This window comes from Gymnoscopelus microlampas (assembly GCF_963454915.1).
Source record: "Gymnoscopelus microlampas genome assembly, chromosome: 21".
In the NCBI taxonomy this organism is placed as follows: Eukaryota; Metazoa; Chordata; class Actinopteri; order Myctophiformes; family Myctophidae; genus Gymnoscopelus; species Gymnoscopelus microlampas.
Window position 1 is genome coordinate 15025619 of NC_139958.1, and position 18774 is coordinate 15044392.

At 41.1% G+C, this 18774-nt stretch overlaps 1 protein-coding gene across 6 annotated transcripts in view; it reads right to left on the reverse strand.

Moving 5' to 3' along the window:
- The window catches only part of ptpn13 (protein tyrosine phosphatase non-receptor type 13), an 84316-nt gene that overhangs the window by 18406 nt on the left and 47136 nt on the right, over positions 1–18774 (reverse strand). For 2 of the 6 annotated variants that reach the window (XM_084046722.1, XM_084046719.1), the window contains exons 8-26: positions 17702–17794; positions 14608–14707; positions 12055–12277; positions 11872–11946; positions 11256–11430; positions 10628–10778; positions 9926–10064; positions 9390–9542; positions 8785–8967; positions 8506–8668; positions 7426–7894; positions 6318–6415; positions 5614–5673; positions 4534–4623; positions 4235–4342; positions 3116–3247; positions 2279–2853; positions 1373–1489; positions 35–128 (exon numbers count right to left, since the gene is read on the reverse strand). In XM_084046722.1, the coding sequence (XP_083902848.1) occupies positions 35–128; positions 1373–1489; positions 2279–2853; positions 3116–3247; positions 4235–4342; positions 4534–4623; positions 5614–5673; positions 6318–6415; positions 7426–7894; positions 8506–8668; positions 8785–8967; positions 9390–9542; positions 9926–10064; positions 10628–10778; positions 11256–11430; positions 11872–11946; positions 12055–12277; positions 14608–14707; positions 17702–17794 (3198 nt within the window). Of the gene's footprint in view, positions 1–34; positions 129–1357; positions 1490–2278; positions 2854–3115; positions 3248–4234; positions 4343–4533; positions 4624–5613; positions 5674–6317; positions 6416–7425; positions 7895–8505; positions 8669–8784; positions 8968–9389; positions 9543–9925; positions 10065–10627; positions 10779–11255; positions 11431–11871; positions 11947–12054; positions 12278–14607; positions 14708–17701; positions 17795–18774 lie in introns of all 6 variants that reach the window. The other 4 variants (XM_084046718.1, XM_084046717.1, XM_084046720.1 and 1 more) reach the window with 3 other exon arrangements.

Here is an 18774-nt window from a genome sequence, read left to right on the forward strand (position 1 = left end):
GTTTGCTTGAAACATGATTTAGTTTTATTCGTACCCCGCTGTATTCTTCCATCCAGCTCAGCAGCTCCTTTCGGTATGATTGCTTTGACGTAGATGCCTCCATGTCTGACACTAGTGTTGACTCCCCCCTGGAAAGAACCACAGCGGTTTTAGGGTAACGAGCAACCATGCTTCATTATGTTAGATTTTTAATGGGGTGGTGATGATGGGTGACTGGGTGACTTTGTGATGTGTTATTTACAAATGATGATTCAATGAAACCATTGAGGCAAGTGCACTTTTCTACTTATATGGAATCCCATTTATGCCAAAATCAAATAAATATGCAGTTATGATATTATAAATAATCACATGAGTAAGTGCAGTAATAGACTAATATATGGTGTTTATATCATAATTGAATATCTATTTAATCTTTGCACAAAAGCGAATCCATATAGTTCTCATTTCACTGTGATGGTGTTAATAAGTGACATTTTGTTAACCAAGCAAATGTAATGGTTACTTGATGATGATTTAACTAAGATGACCAAACCGTATTTGCCAAACAGAGTTTTAAATATTTCTCACAACAGGCCAAATACATTGTCTGTAGACACAATTGTATTCATTATAGAGGAATATTATCCCCTGTGGGTAAGAGAAGCCAAGTCAAGCAGTGACATATTCAGAGAAAAATTGTACCTGTCACGGTCCAAATCACTGTAGTCTAGTTATACGTAAGCCTTTGGTATCAGGCTGCAACTGTACTGGTTGTACAACTTTACCATTTAGAATTACATTTTATTTAATTGATTAATCTAAATCTAAATGACCCTATTGTGCTTTTATTCCAAGAGTCCATAACATTAAAATGATTCTTCATTCAATGAATGAAATGATATGAAAAATGGCATGCTACAAGATGTAATGAAATCAAAATGCTTAACCACTTAAGCCCTATAACAAAAACAAATGACTTTTTAAAAACATTTAAAAAACATATCCAAAAATAGAAGCTCACAACGTGTTGCATCGTGTCGTATAGCCGAACTACAAGCTCACAATATGAGCTTGTAAGTCAGCTATTTTCGAAAAGATTCAGCTTGGAGATTTTTCAAGATTCAAATATTTTTGAAAACCTTCGCCTATGGCATGCCCAAAATAGGGTCACCAGGGTTTAAAGTGGTTAAGTAAGTGTGACATGCAAAGGGGTGGTGTTCTATCCCCACATAAAGCCAGACACAGCTTCAAGATCAGATAGTAGCAGCACACAGCTAAAAGGAAGCCACACAAACAACAGCAAACATAGAACATATGAATACATAGACACAAAATTAAGGGGGGAAAGGGGAAAAAACAAAGAGAGGATTAAAACCTTGCCGAACAGTACCGTGACACTTATGCCCAGGCTACTGTCCTTTTTGGACAGCTCAATGTCAAATAGTTCTCCTGGACGGAGGCTATTGACCCCTGGGGCATTACCACTTAAACTTTCCACGATGCACTCCTGTAAACGGAGAACAGGGCCATGAGTGTGTGGAGATATCACCCGCCGTGACATGCACACAGAGAGAGAGAGAAGATGGAGAGAGACAAAAGGAGAACGAGAGATAAGGAAATAAGAGGGAGTGGGAAACGTATTAGATCATACATCCACATGACATGACATGACATGACATGCGGCATAACGTAGCGTAAATCTGCCTTGCATTGACATAAATGCAACGACAAAGCAAATGTTATTATACATAGATAGCAGGCAGTTAGTTACGTCAAGCTAAGATCCTGTTTTGAGGATCTGCGGCTGGTCTTCGCACCATGAAAAGACCCATTTCATATTATTTGACGTTTTGGAGTTACGGGCTACCTGGTCAGACAAGCAAAGCTCAGAAGTTTGGTGCAAATTTAAAGAATCCTCAGTGTTAACCCATTAAGACCGGGAACACATTTTTCATTTTCAGATTTCTTTGGCTATTCCAAAATAGCAGATATACAAGCTCATAGCGCAGCACCGAGTGCTGCGCTATGAGCTTGTAGATCTGCTATTTTTGAAAAATTGTGAAAAATTGTGCAAATATATATTTTTAAAGCGAACATTTGTAACTCAAATCTTTGCTTCTGGGGGGTCCCTGGAACAAAATATTTTACAAATGTTCGCTTTAAAAAATATATATCTGCTGATTTTGAATAGCCAAAGAAATCTAAAATGACAGAGATGCGTTCCCGGTTTTAAAGTGTTAATTTAACTCCAGTGAACTTGATTATGTTCCCACAGACATGCTACCCAGGGTCGCACCTTTTTGAGCTTCAGTTTCTCTTGACTACTAGAGTAAGTCTCCTCGTCCATGTCTGAATCGCCCCAGTCAGAGTGTTCCGAAACCTTAGGAACCTCGGGGACTTTAGCCTTCCTGGTTTTGGGTGGCAGAGCTGGAGGAGCAGCAGTGTCCAGACCGAGGCTAGGTGGTTCTGGCTTATGTTGATGTACTACAGGTGCAGAAACGGCGGCTGCATCAGGAGAGGCTTCGACAGTGTTCCGGGGTATTATTCCATTGGCAGAAACCTGGGTGGTGGTGTTGGCAGCAGTACTGATTTTCCTCGAGTCCAGGGAGCTGAGGCTGGTACGCAGGTGGAGCAGAGAGGAGGGGGAGAGGCTGGTACGCTGGTGGAGCGGGGAGGAGGAGATGCTGGTACGCTGGTGGAGCGGGGAGGAGGACGACGGGGGGCTGGCGGCGCTGTGGAGAGGAGGACTAGGGCTTCCCGTTCCAGCTTGCTCCTCAGATGAGGATTCAAAGTCTAGTTCGTGTCTCTGACCAGAGGGAAGCGCCATCACTGAAGACGTGGCCTGATAGGGGAGAAAGGCTGCTGGAGATTCTGCCAAAAAAAGCCAACAATTATAATGTTAATTTTGCCAAAATCAACAGATATTAAAATACACTTTTACACCCTCACCCTTTTGAATACTGATCTCTCACAGCAAAAGGTTAACATCAGCATGGCCACCTAACCATGTCTGGTAGGGATGACTTTAACCTCGAGTTAAAATTAATAACATTATTTTTGTTTTACTCGTAACTAATCCAGTCACTACACTGTAAAGTCCAAATAAAATGCACTGCATCCTCTGCTACTATACCTTCGTAGAGCCTCTCTTTGGGCTGGGAGACCACCAGAGTGATGTCATCAGGGGAGTTCTGGAGGACCTCTATAGTGGCGGCGTGAGGGAGTCCTTCCAGGTTTACGTCATTTACTGAGATCAGACGGTCACCTGCACCAAACACACAATGTTTGACTAGATGCACTTTTTGCACTATTTAGTCAATTACCGGCGTGAACCCTTGTACAGTATATCAGTCATCTACCGGGGGCACGCCGGTAGATGACTAGATGGTACATACTTGAAAAAGAACGAAAGGGTCGAAACGTCATATCTACTGTTTGACACAAATATAACTGCCTTTTCATGATTCTGTTTTTACAGTTTGTCTCAGCACCAAGAAACGGAGGATGTGTGTTATTTTTTCTTTAGATAGTACATCAAACACGTAATTGCAATGCCACTGGTTCGATTCTGGCTGGAGACTGGTCTTGCCTATTTTTTTCCCCTCTCTCTGCCCTCTCCTTCCTGTCTCTTTACAGTCTCACGTCTAAAACTAACCAAAATTATACATATTAACACATTGAGTGCCAAAAACAGTCCGGACCGTTTTTCATAATCCTAACATGGTGTGCCAAAAACGGTTATAGCCGTTTTTGGCCAATTTTTTTTTTTTTTTCCTTCACAGCACCAGGAGATATCATTTTACGAAGATTTAGACTCCAATCCACCTCCTGGTTAAGTTATGACTTCAAAAGCCTGTATCTCGGATCCTGTGTACCGGTACTTTTTGTTTTTACGATGTATTTTCGACTATTTTCAACTGGCTGCAATTATGGAACGGATCACCGAATGTTTTTAATCTTTTTCCCCGGATTGTACGAGACCTCTATGTGTGTAATGAGGGTATCACCGTGAGGACGGTGATCACTGAAAATGTTTTGTGACTACTTGAAAAAGGTCCAAAAATGGTTAAAATTCCAGGCACTGGAGGTACCCTGTTTTGAAAAACCCCTGGCACTCAATGTGTTAAATCAAATTAATCATAGCTACACATAAACTATCAATCAATCTATAAAACATATAACCTATCCCTGATTTTGTAACCAGTTGGGTATACTTGAACATGCTAGACTATAATACTGAACTGTGGCCTACCAGGTTTGAGACACCCGTTGACATCGGCGGGGCCGCCAGGCGTGATAGAACTGATGATGGTGCCTAGGTCCATACGACCAGAATTCTCACCTCCTACAATTTGAAACCCTACAGGCACAAAAATGCAAGAATAAACTAACTTTCGAACACATTGACATGGGGTATGATGATATGGAACAAAAGCCTTGAACTCTGTTTAGCGTTGGTGCCAACTCTGACTCTGAGCCATAGATAGTGTGAAATGGACAGGAGGCATTATTTTTAAGGCACATGTACACATCATGGATCTAGCCACTTACCCAGACCATATTTGACATCTTTTTTCAACTTTACAGTTGTGATTTCTCTCTGTGGGGATGGCAAGGCATTCAATTTCTTCTTTAATGAGTCTGTGTGAATCAAAAGACCGAGAGCATTAGGGGCTGCTGTAGCTTAGTGAGGCAGAGAGGACGTCTGCTAATCAGAAGGTCACTGGTGCACCCATCTGTCCACCCGGTATAAGTGAGCAAGACCAAATGTAACCGGAACGCTCACCCCAAAACACACTCGCCCCCGTTTTTTTCGCAGACTGCTCGCCCCCACAGCGGTTCTTGTATTCTTGTATTTGTTTTACTGAGTTAACGTTTAGGAATAAGGTTTGGTTCAGGCATAGTTTTACTGAGGTTACGTTTAGGAAGAAGGTTAGGTTTAGGCATAGTTTTACTGAGGTTACGTTTAGCAATAAGGTTAGATTACGTTTAGGAATACCTGGTGGCGACCATTCCGAGGTCGCCGGATTTGACCCGGGACAAGCCTGTTTTGGGGCGAGCGTTCTCAACTAAATTCCACTAAACTAAACTACCTTTAGTTTCAGAGCAGTGAAAGACAAGGATGCAGTCCAGTCTGCATTACACAGAGTAGGCCTTTAGTGAATTCGTTTCACAGGCACCGAGAGCTTTTAGTAGATCTATATATCACACAGTAAGTCAGCCCAGGCCCAGCGTCAGGCTAAATACAACAGAGGCCAGCAGTGTTGATGTACTTTAGCGCTGCTGGCTAATGGCCCTGAACAGAAGAGCTAAGCCTGGATAAAAAGAAAAGGTCATGAGTTCTGTGCCAAGAATAATGGTATTAAACGGAGAGACTGGACAGAATTATAGTCCACAGGCAGGCAGAGACTCTACACTGGGTTATATAATGAAGATTTAGTCTTTGATCTGGGGGGAGAGCAAGACAGACATTCTTTGTATGTTGTATTTGTAGCGGTTAGCTATAGTTAGGTATGCTATATGGCCAATATGCTGTTCAATAGACTGGACAAGGTTAAGTGAGCTGTAAATACAGAAGCGTATGACATTAAACATAAAACAAAGTGGTGACATGTAGTTGTTCATGCCTACCATTTACAGTTAAGGAGGCAGGGGTTGAAGAGAGGCCAGAGGAGCTGTGCATACTAACCCCTGGGAAGAGAACAAAAGAGAACAGTTTAACCACTTAAGACATATTTTATTTTACTTTGTCATATGACAAGTAGTAAAAATGGATACATCTGCTATATTCGGTGGATTTGACTCCTTATAGCTCTGGAACAATTACTATACACTGACTGAGTGTATGGATTTAAATGTGTTGACTCCAGTGGAAATTGAAATTGAAATGTTAACACACATTTAACAAAATAAATCCATCTCACACTGCAAATGTATTAAAAGCTGCAATTCATAAATATGTATTGTTCGTCGTGGGATTAGAATGCCTGCTTTGGCAGGGGATATATTGCGCTTTGAGCTTCAGGCAATACCGGAAGAGTAGGGAGGGACCACCTCCAACCACTGCATAAGTTATATTGTATTTATCATCATACTTTACCATACAGACTGGTAAAAAATATATACGGTATAGATATATATATATATATATATATATATATATATATATATATATATATATATATATATATATATATATATATATATATATATATATATATATTTCACTGAATAACTCCGGATTGCAGCTTTAATTATAACAGTCAGAGTTACACCCTTATGGGTCCAATAAAAACAGAAGATTTTGCCTTGTACACACAGGTGAACAACCTTACCTACTACATAAGCTTGGCCAGTATCCTCTATAGAAGAAGAGTCAGACTCCTTCTTGCGCCTCCACGCTGGGCTGCTATGAGCCACGCTGCCAAATGCTCTGAGAAGGAATAGTGAGAGATGGAGGTTAGCTTTAAAATGCAAAAAGTTCTCCTCCCACAGCAAAAAAAAAAGCCAACTAAGATGTTTTTTTGTTATCATCCCATCTCTCCCACACTAGGGCATAGGGGAAACACAGAGCAGCCCAAAACATGCCACAGAGCGGTCTTAAAAACATCTACTACTAAATGCAATTGAAACGCACTACAAAATGCCAGACCCATACTCAATTATTTTCTAACTACTTACAGTAATCTATGCACACAGAATATTATTGGCCGACTTTGGAATTGAATGCCACTAATGATCGGGTCGGACATGACCTGGCAGGCCCGCCAGCTACACATCAGAGCACACGCACACTGCAGAATGCACATAAATATACACAAGTAGACAGTGTACACACACACACACCCCTAGAGGGCCCATTAAAAGCTGAAAGTAATGCACTGGAGGTAGAGTTAGGCAGAAGTGCTGTACAGTCATAGTAACTAACAAGCTCACTCAGTAACTCCTGTTCTACGATGAGCTTAGCAACTACCGTATGACACACAGACTATCAGCCATGCCAACGAGGCTCAGTTCAAATACTAATTCAATTTCCCTTATGGATAAATAATATAATAATAACAACAACAACAAATAGAAAAAGTGCTCCTCGGAGTAAAGGTCTCCGCCAGGTCAGGTAGGTAATTGTTAGCCGGAAATCACATGATTATAGAGATATGTGTACCGATTACTGCTTGTTAATATTAATTACATGAAAACCATATTAAAACCACATATAAAACCACCGTATTACGTGTCCCGCCATTCAGTTTCATTTGTACGCGCTTCTGAGTTAACGAGAACGTTCTCGGCCTGATGAAGACCCTAACATCTCGAAACATGTTGGCATTTTTATAGAATAAAATTTGCTTTAACTTTACTTCCTCCCCTCCACATTCTTTGAGTGCTTGGATCCTCTTCCTTTTTAAGTGCTTTTACAAAGTCATTTTGATAAACACTCACTTGTCCTGTTGATGTGAGACAGAGATGGATCCTGTGTCAGAACTGGCTCGATGATGATGATGAGGATGATGGTGTTGTTGAGAGGCCAGCAGGTTGAGCTGGTCCTGTTTCAGTCCAGCGTGTGACTGGCTACCATATGAACCCCCCACTGAGGCTGGCAACGCGACTCGATGCTCTGGAGACTCGGGCACCTGGCCCAGGTTGTGGTGGGACCGGCTCTTCAGCCGCGGGTTTGTGAGAACTCCGGCACCTGGAGTGAAGCCTGGGAAAACCAATTCATCCTGGACCATGAGCCGGCCAGAGGGAGCCTTGTTGAGGGCCACCTCGGAGTAGGATATCCTCTTCAGGTGGTCCGGGTTGGAGCGAGAAGAGGAGCTAGGGCTCAGGCTGATGGAGCTCACAGTCCGTCCCATCGCATCTGAACTCATTGTTTCGTGGGAATACTGGAGGTTGCTCAAAGGGCAGTTCTCTGCCAACCAAAAAGAAGAACAGGGAAATAAATGTTTTAACCTGGGAATGGTTACAAAACATTGATTTTCGATCGTTCCGGTTCTGGCTGAGCTGTTGAAGCCGTTGTAAAATGCTCTATAAAACACACAGCTGTGACCGCATGACATCAACATTACTGTGTCAAACAAATGATTTCAAAATGTCCCGATTTTGTTATGAATTTTGATTTTCAAAAAACAGTTTCTGAATATAGTTTTAGGTGAGAAACGTGCCAGATGCTCAATATTGATTCATTTACAGCTAGTTTAAGTTAATCTTACTAGACCATACCCGGTGAAGTGCGCAGGCAAAAGTAGTTGCAAATGTGGGGTTATTGCACGTCCTGTCGCGCGTCCTCCCCGCGCGTCCCGTCCCCCCCCTCCCCTCCCCCCCCGCGTGTCCCACCGATCACACTGGTGTTTTTGTCCCGCCCAGTACCACAGACCAATCAGAAGTCACGGGTCGTTTTCAGCCGTATGGCATGTCCCGCCTCCCTTGGACATTTCCAGACTGAGAAGCGAAGTGAATCAGGCTGGATCCCAGGCTACCATTTTGTGTATGTAAGGCAAAAGGTGGACGAAGGAATCATACCAAGGTCCTGCAGCTCCTGGTTGTTCTGGCGAGCCTTCATCTGCAAGTGGAACTTGTGCTGATCGGAGCAGAGTTGCAGCAAATACTGACAGGTCTTATTGCTGTCTGTCTGGAAAAGGTGTTTGATCCCATCTGATGTGTTCTGGAGGCAAATCTTCTTTTTCTTTGGAAAGACAAGGCCAGGATTTTAATATTTTCTTTTTCTCACAGATTGACTTGCTATATATGTAGGGATATATGGCAATGTGACCGTTTATAACATTAAACACAAATACATACTGTAAAGGAGATCTTCTTCGTCTCCCTCCACGGGAACCGTAGCACTGGACTTCGGTTTCCGTTAAGGACCTCAAAGATAAGCACCCCTTTGGAGAAGACCCCCAGCATGATTCCTGTCTGGGACCTCTTCTCAGGAAGCACGCGGTGGAAGTGGACCCCGTATTCTGTCAGCCTCTGGCTCACCTTCAGGAGGAACAACATAATGGGCTATAATAATGCTTTAATGTATACGTCAACGGTGTTCCATGAAGAAAGTAGACGATCTACAACGTCACAATGCGTGCCATGCGACTTCTTGTGAGCTTGTAGATCTGCCATTTCTGGCATGGGACATATACTGTAAATCGGATATATAAATTGGACATAAAAAAACACTGTGGTATGTTCAACATTCAGTCATATAATCTAATATATGTACCGGTAATAATAATGGAGTATGGTTAAAAAACTAAAATTACAGATATGCATTCCTAAATAGTACAATTAGTAATCAAAATATTCAAATTAAGTAGTCATTATTACTTGCCTGCATTAAATCCTCAACAATTCTACCCATTTCATTATGCTGTAGTAATTCTGTTAATTTGCTTATTGGACTTACAAACCTTAAGGAATTCAAGCTCTGCCTCGGTCTCAGAGGCACCGTAATAGTTGCTGTGGAGTTTGGGCAGCTCCTCCTTCATGGTGGTCTGATCTAGCTTGTCCAGGACAGAAACTGGTAGGTAGTGTTCTAGTCTGAAATACGTCTTCCCATGGAGCTGAAAGAGGCATCAAAATGACATTCAGCGAACGAGGCCCAAACTTGTATTATTCCAGGTCTTGTTCTTTTGTACAAGTGAGATCTTTGCTTCCAACTCTATTTGGAATTCTAACAAACATGTTAGTCTCTTGTGCAAGTGAGAGACATCAATTGGCAGCAGATATCGGTGATATCAGCTGCTATATATAATTTTATATATCCTATTTACTTGCACAATCTTTCCGTTTTTACCATGCATGTATTTCTGATATTTATTTGACTTAGTTTCTTTCTCTATTCTTATGACTACCTTTGAAACTGCAAAAGTTTTACATCTGTAAACCCAATAACAATAAAGTTGAATGTTGACCAACATGAGGAATTATTGTACAAAAACAGTACCTCAGCTTGATAGTCACTGAACTCAGCCTGCAATGCCAGAGATGCCAGGAGCATGGCATTCTCTGTGTCACAGCGCATCCTCTCCTCTAAGACGTCCTTCCGCAGCTGAAGGTAGTACTGGTGTTTTGTCATGGTGTGCCTGGTTTCAGCGGTGCAGAAGAGACATTTCACGTGTTTATTCAAAGCGCCACAGTATTAAAGTAATCCGAAATATCGTCCCTGTCAGGCAGACGACTAGTACCTCCAGATTTCATCTTTTTGTGTTTTTTTTCATAAATGAATGGCCTATTTCATACTTTGTCGTATGACAGTGTCGTGCAAAAGTAGCAAAAATAGCTTATCTACAAGTTCACAACGTGTCATGTTGTGTGCTTGTACAGTAGATCAGATTTTTTAGATCAGAATTTCGGACAATTGTCCTATAATGCCATGCCCAAAACAGGGACGCAAGGTTAAAAGTTTGTCTGTCTGTGAGTTTTATAAATGTTAAAACAATGAAAAGTATTAACAAGACAATGTCACAAAATAATAACTACATTGGATCAATTGGAACAGGCCTCAACTACAAAACTGGTTAAACTAATACAGACGCACACATAAGAGTTCTAAATGATAACTTATTCAGATATCCTTAACAGTTTTTATTTTTTGTCATTTGTCACATGATGACATTTCAACTAATCGTAAATCATATTTTCTTACTGGATGAGGTTGACATCGTCCAGAAAGAATTTGATCCGTAAGAACAGGTTAAAAGGCACATCAGCTTTCTTCTTCCTGGGATCATCCTTCCAGCCCTCAGGTGCCACTTTGGAAAGTTTGGCGTCGGGATCAACGAAGAAAAACTCGTTATCTACGGAGGCAGGGAGACGAGGACACCAGAGTGAGGAAGAGGAGTAGGTCACCATCCTGAATTTTTAGTTGTTTTTGGCACTGAACACTTAATAAAAATAACATCGTTTTTTTCTTTCCTGCTTCGTTAACAAAATAAATAAAAAACTAATCAAAATAAATAATATACTATGGCCAAAACAGACCATATTTAATTACTTAACCTTTTGTACTTTGAATTTTGTTTTAAATAGCAGAAACAGCTCACAAGGTCGCGTCTATGAGCTTGTAGATCTGATCTTTGCGCAATTTTTCAACATTTGAAAATTATACAGATGAACAACTAACCTCTAAATACCTAATCCTAACCACAACCGGTTAAAACAACCATTTATCTTGTAAGGACAGATTTTCCTCCAATGTCCATTTCTCATATTCTACTACAATCATGCACACACACACACACACACACACACACACACACACACACTTTTTATACCTTTAAGATACGCTAGGCCAAACAGATGGTGCTCCACCAGGCCAACATGAGCCACCACCATGTCCAGAACGTCTTTACAGATGGCCTTCACGTCACAGCTCAGCTCCAGCTTCTGACCGTTTAGCAGCACCACGCCCACCTTCCTGGGAACCTCCTCCACTTTACCACGCTTGTTCTGAGGAGAGAGAGGAGAACAAACGCATGAGGAGAAATGTCAGCGGGAGCTACGAGACAGTGATTCTCAGCCTCTTTCATTTCAGGAACCCCCAGTTTGAAATGCATTATAGGTCACAGACCCTCATTTGATACAATTTTAACTCTGGGACCCCCTATCTACACCGTGTTAATTTTGAGTTTTGAAAAACCCTTAAAAAGGGATCGTTCACCCAAAACTTTTTTTCTATCAATTAGTCACCCCATGTTGCCGGGCATCAAATTATTGGCTTAGGAATGCGACAAAAACTAAAAAGTATCCATGAATTCAAGTCTCCATGGGGTGACTAATCGATAGGGAAAAAAGTCATTTTGGGGGTGAACCATCTATCCCTTTAAGTGTCCATTTGGTTCATAACTATCATGAATAAATAAATACATAATCATCAATTCACATTCTCACCATTATTGACGAAGGAACAGCCAAGTTGACAAACGGCTCACTGGTCATCTTCACAAACTCGGGGCCATAGAAGTTCTGCAATGTGTGTGTAGACAACAAAATGACTCCCTCAAGTCATTTCATATTCATTACCAATCAATCATACACACCTAGATAGAAACCCATCATTTATGCTTTTATTACCTTGGGTTTGCGGTGGGCATGTGGTAACGTAGAGGTACTTAGAGGATCCCGGAGGTCCAGCATGGAGGTGCGTAATGGCGTTAGGGGGTCGTCTGTACCGTAGAGGTTGGCCCTAGACAACCTGTTGGCCAGGTGGACTTGGAGACGCTGAACCTCCTCTTCTTGCCTCTGGAGGAGCAATTCAGCACCAACCACACCTTCATCTGAAGCCCCCTCATATGGTCTATTAGGAGAAGCAGCATGGAGAGCATTAATATACACGGGTTACTTTCATTCTGTGAACTCATAACACATCAAGTCTGATTTATAGTTAGTTGCGTGCTGTGTGGCGTGCTGAAAATAGACCATCTACAAGCTCACAACGTATGTCATCGCGGTGCGTGGTGAAAAATCTGCTGTTTTCGCCCCGTGACATTGTAGTACAACGAGTATAAATTAAGCATTACAATCATGTCTCTGCATGAAGTAAGCCTTTATCAGACAGATATATTAGAAAAGCTTTTTAGCCCTGCTAGCATGGATAGTCAGTTGGTTGATCAGACCAAACTACTCTAGTGTGGTTGAGTCTAGAGTTTGCGAGTGGTAAAAAGGCCCACTCTGATTCCCAACCTGGGAATCTCAGCTCATCAGTATTGTGAGCAGAAACCATCACTGTGGATCTTTGGTTCCTGATGTTGAGTGTGTCAGCAATGTTCTACTTATAATGTGCAAGTTTGACTAATGACAACCATATCTACTTGGCAAACAAATATGATGTCGCTCTTCCCCATTATTTGGAGACTTCTTGACTTGTTTAGTGCCAACAGTGCTGAATCGAGCTGTTTGTCAAAGTTTCGAACTTCTTACGCTTCTGATCAACATTAGAGTTTACCAGGCTCACACTCTACTAGTATTAACCCTTTAAGACCTTTAAGACCGGGAAAGCATCATTTGTGTCATTTTAAGATTTCTTTGGCTATTCAAAAATAGCAGATCTACAAGATTCGGTGCTGCACTATGAGCTTGTATATCTGCTATTTTTGAATAGCCAAAGAAATCTAAAATTTGTTTCCCGGTTTGAATGGGTTAAGACTGTACAACTCCTCCTCTGGTAATTGTAATTGTTTTAGATGTCCATCGATAAATGTCTTTCTGGTCTGGTGTGAGGTGCTCCGCAGATTGCACTGCTGATGGGTTGAGCTGTGTCTTTCCTGGTTTGTCATTGGTGTGTGGTGGATGTGGGGTGCTGCTGGTGCTTATTGGCTCGCCTATAATGGACTGGTCCAGATTTGCATGGTTTTTGACATCTTGAATTCCGGTAGTGCTCAGCTGTGTTTGGCATCCATGTGGCGCCTGTTTCTATTCCCTTAAACTATTTCTTCAGAATACATGCTTTTTTTTTTTTGCTTTTAACACCAGAGGTAAAAATCAGCTTTAGGTTGCTCTTTAGACAGTGGCAGGGGGTGGGAACAGGCAAGCCTAGCAACAGGAGGCACTTCTGCTCTGTTATGCCAGAGATTAGAGAGATAGATAGTTGAATGTGGTTTTGGAATTAAGAGTGACCTCATTGGGGAAGCATGGTGATGGCCCTGCCAAGCCACACCAGCTGTGTGTGGCCCAAAGAACCGGACGGGACAGCTTGATCTGTTCGCCTCCTGTGGCCTGTGGGATGTTTGGCTCTGTAGTATTAAGAGCCAGACAGGCAATAGAAAAGAAAAAGATAAAACAATAAAATGCACAATACCGTGCATGGAGGCAAGGGGGGAAATACAGGCCCACCCACTCAATTATAAACCCACCTACAGTACTGTATGCAGCACTGTGCACTAATGCAAACAGAAGCAAACACCTGTTATCCATGTTGGAATGGAGCTTGCCTTGAAGTACTGAATTGTACCAAAAGGGGGCAAAAAAGAGCTACAAAGCAAGACAAAGACATACAGACATTACAGGACTTACAGACACTACATTTAACATAAATTCATTACATAGCTAACAGGAACAAGTTAACCACTTGAGCCCTATATACTTTGTCGTATTAAAAATAGCGAAAATAGCCGATCTAAAAGCTCACAAGTCTGCAACACGTTGTGAACTTGTAGATTAGTCCTTTTTAAAATTGCTTTGACAATTGTGGACAAATTCGGCCTATAAAGACATTAGGGAGGCCAGGTTGAAAGAGGTTGATTTATGAATTAGTTTAAATGTTAATAATTAAGAGATAGAGAAACGTACTGACATTTTCCCCCCACTGACTCAAAAACAGGCAATAGTGATAGTTTTGTGCCGTGGGAATGAGCTCATCCTGTTCTACCTGGACCGGTTGAACATTAACAGCTGAGTAACCTGAATGAAGATGTTTGCAAGGTTAGGCCATGCGACATGCGACGCTGGGCATGCAGGCATCTGCAACATGCATGACAGGACAGGAATGTAAATGACAAAACTCCCTGACAACTCAAGGGAGACTGCCTGCTACTGACTGTGGTGTGTGTGTGTGTGAGAGGGAGAGAGAGAGACAGAGACAGACAGAGAGACAAAGAGAGAGAGACAGAGAGAGTATATGTGTTTTACCTGTGCCTGTGTGTTTTGTGGCTCGTCAACGACAGGACATCATGATCTGAGGACAAGGCCACTTGTGAGCTGTACCGCCTGTTCTCCTCTGGCTTCTTAACTGTGAGAGAAGGGACAGTCTGGTTAGTTCTACAGCCAAGCACACACACACACACACCTATAAAACCACACTCAGAATGACATGTGCAGTGGTTACAAATGAACGTATCTGAATGTGAGCAGCACACACACAGTTAAGATGTAGACAAGTTACACTGTATTCAACACCAACGCATGAGAAATGGGATCATAAGAGGTTAACAGTGACTAATGTGTAGGCATTATCTCAAGAGATAAGCCCTCCGTTGGTGTCTGACACGATGCAAACAGCTTCACGCTCCACACCCAACAAGTATCAAATCATATGCTAATTTAATATATGAAACAAAACACAAGGTCAGAATGGCTGCCTTTGAGGATGTGAAAAGCCTTGAAGTTTCTTAAGAAAACATGAGTCATTTTTTACTGGAAGTGTTGTTTTCCTGGCTACTAGGCAGTTTTAAAGGTGTTCAGCCACGTCAAATGAAATTTGTCATTCATGTTTTGTCCATGAGCTTCACAACAATGAACAGTGGCCTTAAAAATGCCACATTTATAAATCTGCTTTAAAATCTACGACCTCTTTACACTGACAGGAGGAAAAGTACAGATATTACCATATTACTATTCTCGTCGGAGGTTAGGTAGCGTGAGAGGGTCGCTCTGTGTGGACGGAGCAATTCTCGCAAATTGCTTGATCGATCAGTGCCAGATTTCTTGTGTACACTGACATTAGACTGACTTTGTACCTCCATATATTTTATTAACGTAATTTAACTTAAATTGTACCGTGGAAGTCAATGGGGCTCAGATTAGGCTGAAACCTTGTCCAAAGGAGTCATACGTCATAGACAAAAACATCCTCCTCTTCACCCCTACAGATCCGTCTATAAACACACATGACACCAGAATTTCCCCCTGGCGATCAATAAAGGTTTAGCTTATCTTATACCAGTTACAATTCTTTAGTACTATGTTATTTATGACCAGTGCTATTTCAGTACTATACTCACAATGTCTTCTCAAACCTGTATAAAGGCAGTCGTATAGGCTATAAGGAAGAAATATCTGCACACAGTAAATTAAGCTCACAATATTGGTCAATAGAACTTCATCAGTCATTCAAACATCATAGCTCCAGGCTTATACTACGTTGTTTTTGGCCCCAGTAATTGTGATAACATTTTGTAAGGCTGTTAATTGGCAGCCGTAGCTGAATGGGTAGAGAGGCCGACTACGGGAAGTAGAAAGGCGCCGGGTTCGACCCTTGGCTCACCCGGTCAGCGTGTCAGTGTCCCTGAACAAGACACTTAAGGCCCTAACAACTGCCGCCATGCGCTAATCTGAGCCATCTAAGCAACCATCTGCTGGGTAAAAAAGGGAAAGCAATTTCTGCAATTCCTTAATTTATTATACCATGCATCTGATCCGGTTTGGTTGTAACTACCTCCTGCATCAGACTGGGGTGTTGATTTCGTCGACTAAAACTATGACGAAAAAGGTTTGTCAACTACCTTTTTTAAATAAAAACTAAGCTACGATGACTAAAACTAAGACTAAATATATTGACAATTCGTCAAATAAAAACTAGTCTAAAATGTTAGTGAGGGACTAGTGGAGAAGAGATCCAGTAGAACAAAAAGACAAGTCATTTTATGTTCGGTTGCGCTTGGGTGTTGGGCTCTGAAAATAGCAGATCTACAAGCTCACAACGCGTCGCGCCGCGTTGTGAGCTTGTAGATCGGCTATTTTCAGCATGCAACCAAGTGTGAAATCAGCCATTACGAGGCTATCAAGGCCCGCCGAAATACATTTTAGTCGACTATAATCTTATGATATTTAGTCGACTAAAACTAGCCTAAAACTAAAATATTTCAGATGACTAAAATATGACTAAAACTAAATTACATTTTATTCAAAAGACTATGACTAAAACTAAATAAAAAATTGCTGTCAAAATCAACACTGTCAGACTGGGGGAAGCGCTTGGGGAAAACCAATCCTGATAACATCCCAATATGAAGGACACCCTAAAGTCTTTTCTTTTTTCATAGAGTAGACGAAAATTTGCCTCTGTGTTGGAAAGTAATGATAATGATTTTATATATTGTAATAATAATGTGTGATTGTCACAAAATCCCAAAAGGAACACGTGGACTTGTCTCACAGCACACTGTTTGGGAACCACTGCTGTATACAATCAATAACAGTTAAATCCTTTCTGTTGCAGCAGTGTTATGTGACCAGCTTTAGCTAAGTCTAGCCAAGTTGTGAAACGTAAATCACGGAACCCCCATCAAGCTAGATTATGCATACAATTATTATCCCAAGAAATAGCAATAGTAGCTATTATTCTAATGAACTGGTACAACATTATCTTACCGTCACCTTGACCTGATTAAACCATTAAAACATGTCACTGCTCAGTAAAGCCAATTTGTATTTTCTCTGAGGATGTAGTCTACTGTGACTACACTGCTTTCAGTTTAACCCATTATGGCCTGAAGACGATTCTAAATCAGTAGTTCTCACACGATTTTTGCGATTTTTCCAAATGTTCAAAAATAGCAGATGTACATGCTTGCTGTGAGCTTGTATATCTCCTATCTTTGAATAGCCAACGCTAAAATCTAAAAAATGACACAGATGATGCTTTCCTGGTTTTAATGGGTTAACCTTGCAATCCATCACTTTTACGGTATATCCTACCCGGGGTGCGAACCCGAGTCCCCTGCGCAAGTGCCAACATTTCTACTGTTGATCCATAACAGAAAGTCCCTTTGGGTAGAGGATATATTGCAATTTTGACCTTTATGCAATACCTCTTGTCAAGAGGACCATAGGATGTACATTTCTCAACAGAAATGCAGGTAGACCAACTACAACGACTGCAGTTATGTTGACGTTTTATTCACTTAAATGTTATGTTATGAAAACCTGAAGTACAACAGAACACTGTGCTACATGATTTATGCCTCATAAACCCAAATCCTAATCTAAACACTAGGTTATGTACCTTGTCTGTAGTCTGGGTCAGATGACGTCACTGATGGACTCTCACTGGAGGAGCTGTAGTCACTGTGATATCTCTGGTGGCTGTGGATAGGATCTGAGAAAAGACAACCACAGACAGGGGTTAAAGCAAAAAAGAATCCCAAGACTGAAAATTATTTTCAGACCATGTCCCAATATGTGATTTTTGATTTTTAAACATGGCACATGGAATCCTCAAGACTGAAATCAGTCCCCAGGACTGAGAACTTTAATCCCTGCACAGAGCAGTGCATGAGTTAGGAAAATAATTCAGTTTGATCATAGAACATCTTCATTCATATAGGATCGCTCTGACTCTTATTTCCATTTCCAATTATTTATTTTCATTTTCTGACAACCCTTTAGTTTCTTAAAAAGTAAATAAATAAATAATGCCTTGAATTGTTTTTTTTTTGCACAGAAGTTCCCTTGTTGCTGCTGACCCAAAATGGAGATCTTAGAACGGATTTAGAAGAGCATATTTCCTCCATACATGTGGTGCCGTCAGTCCACTTCTTTTCACCTGACGGTGCCACTCATTCACGAAACGTTACTTGAAAGTGTTCATTTAACCACTTTCAACCTGGCATCCCTATTTTGGTCATTACATTCTAGGTGAAAAACTTTCCAAATGGTTCACAAAATGTCTATGAACTTTTTGCCATTTTTCAACATGGTGTCATTTCTGTTGACATGGTCCGTGTCTCAGACAATTATTTTTGATCAATAATTTGAGATCACGATTATTTATCACGTTTATTCATTGAGTTTAGTTTATTGCAGTCATATAAACATAACTCACATTCATGGTCTGCTACTGTAAAATTGGTCTCCTAATTCACCAAAATTCTGTGCATCTCAGAATAAATACCAAAACTTAATTACGGTTTATATTCACTTCAGTGCATCTCCTGATCCTATAAGCAAAATATAAAGTCTTCCACTCCATTCATTGTACCTGCATGGATGTGAATAAAACTCTTCAACCTCGTTCAAGTTGACGTTTATAACATCGGCTGGTAAACAGCGCAACTCTGTACATTTTAATGTACTTCG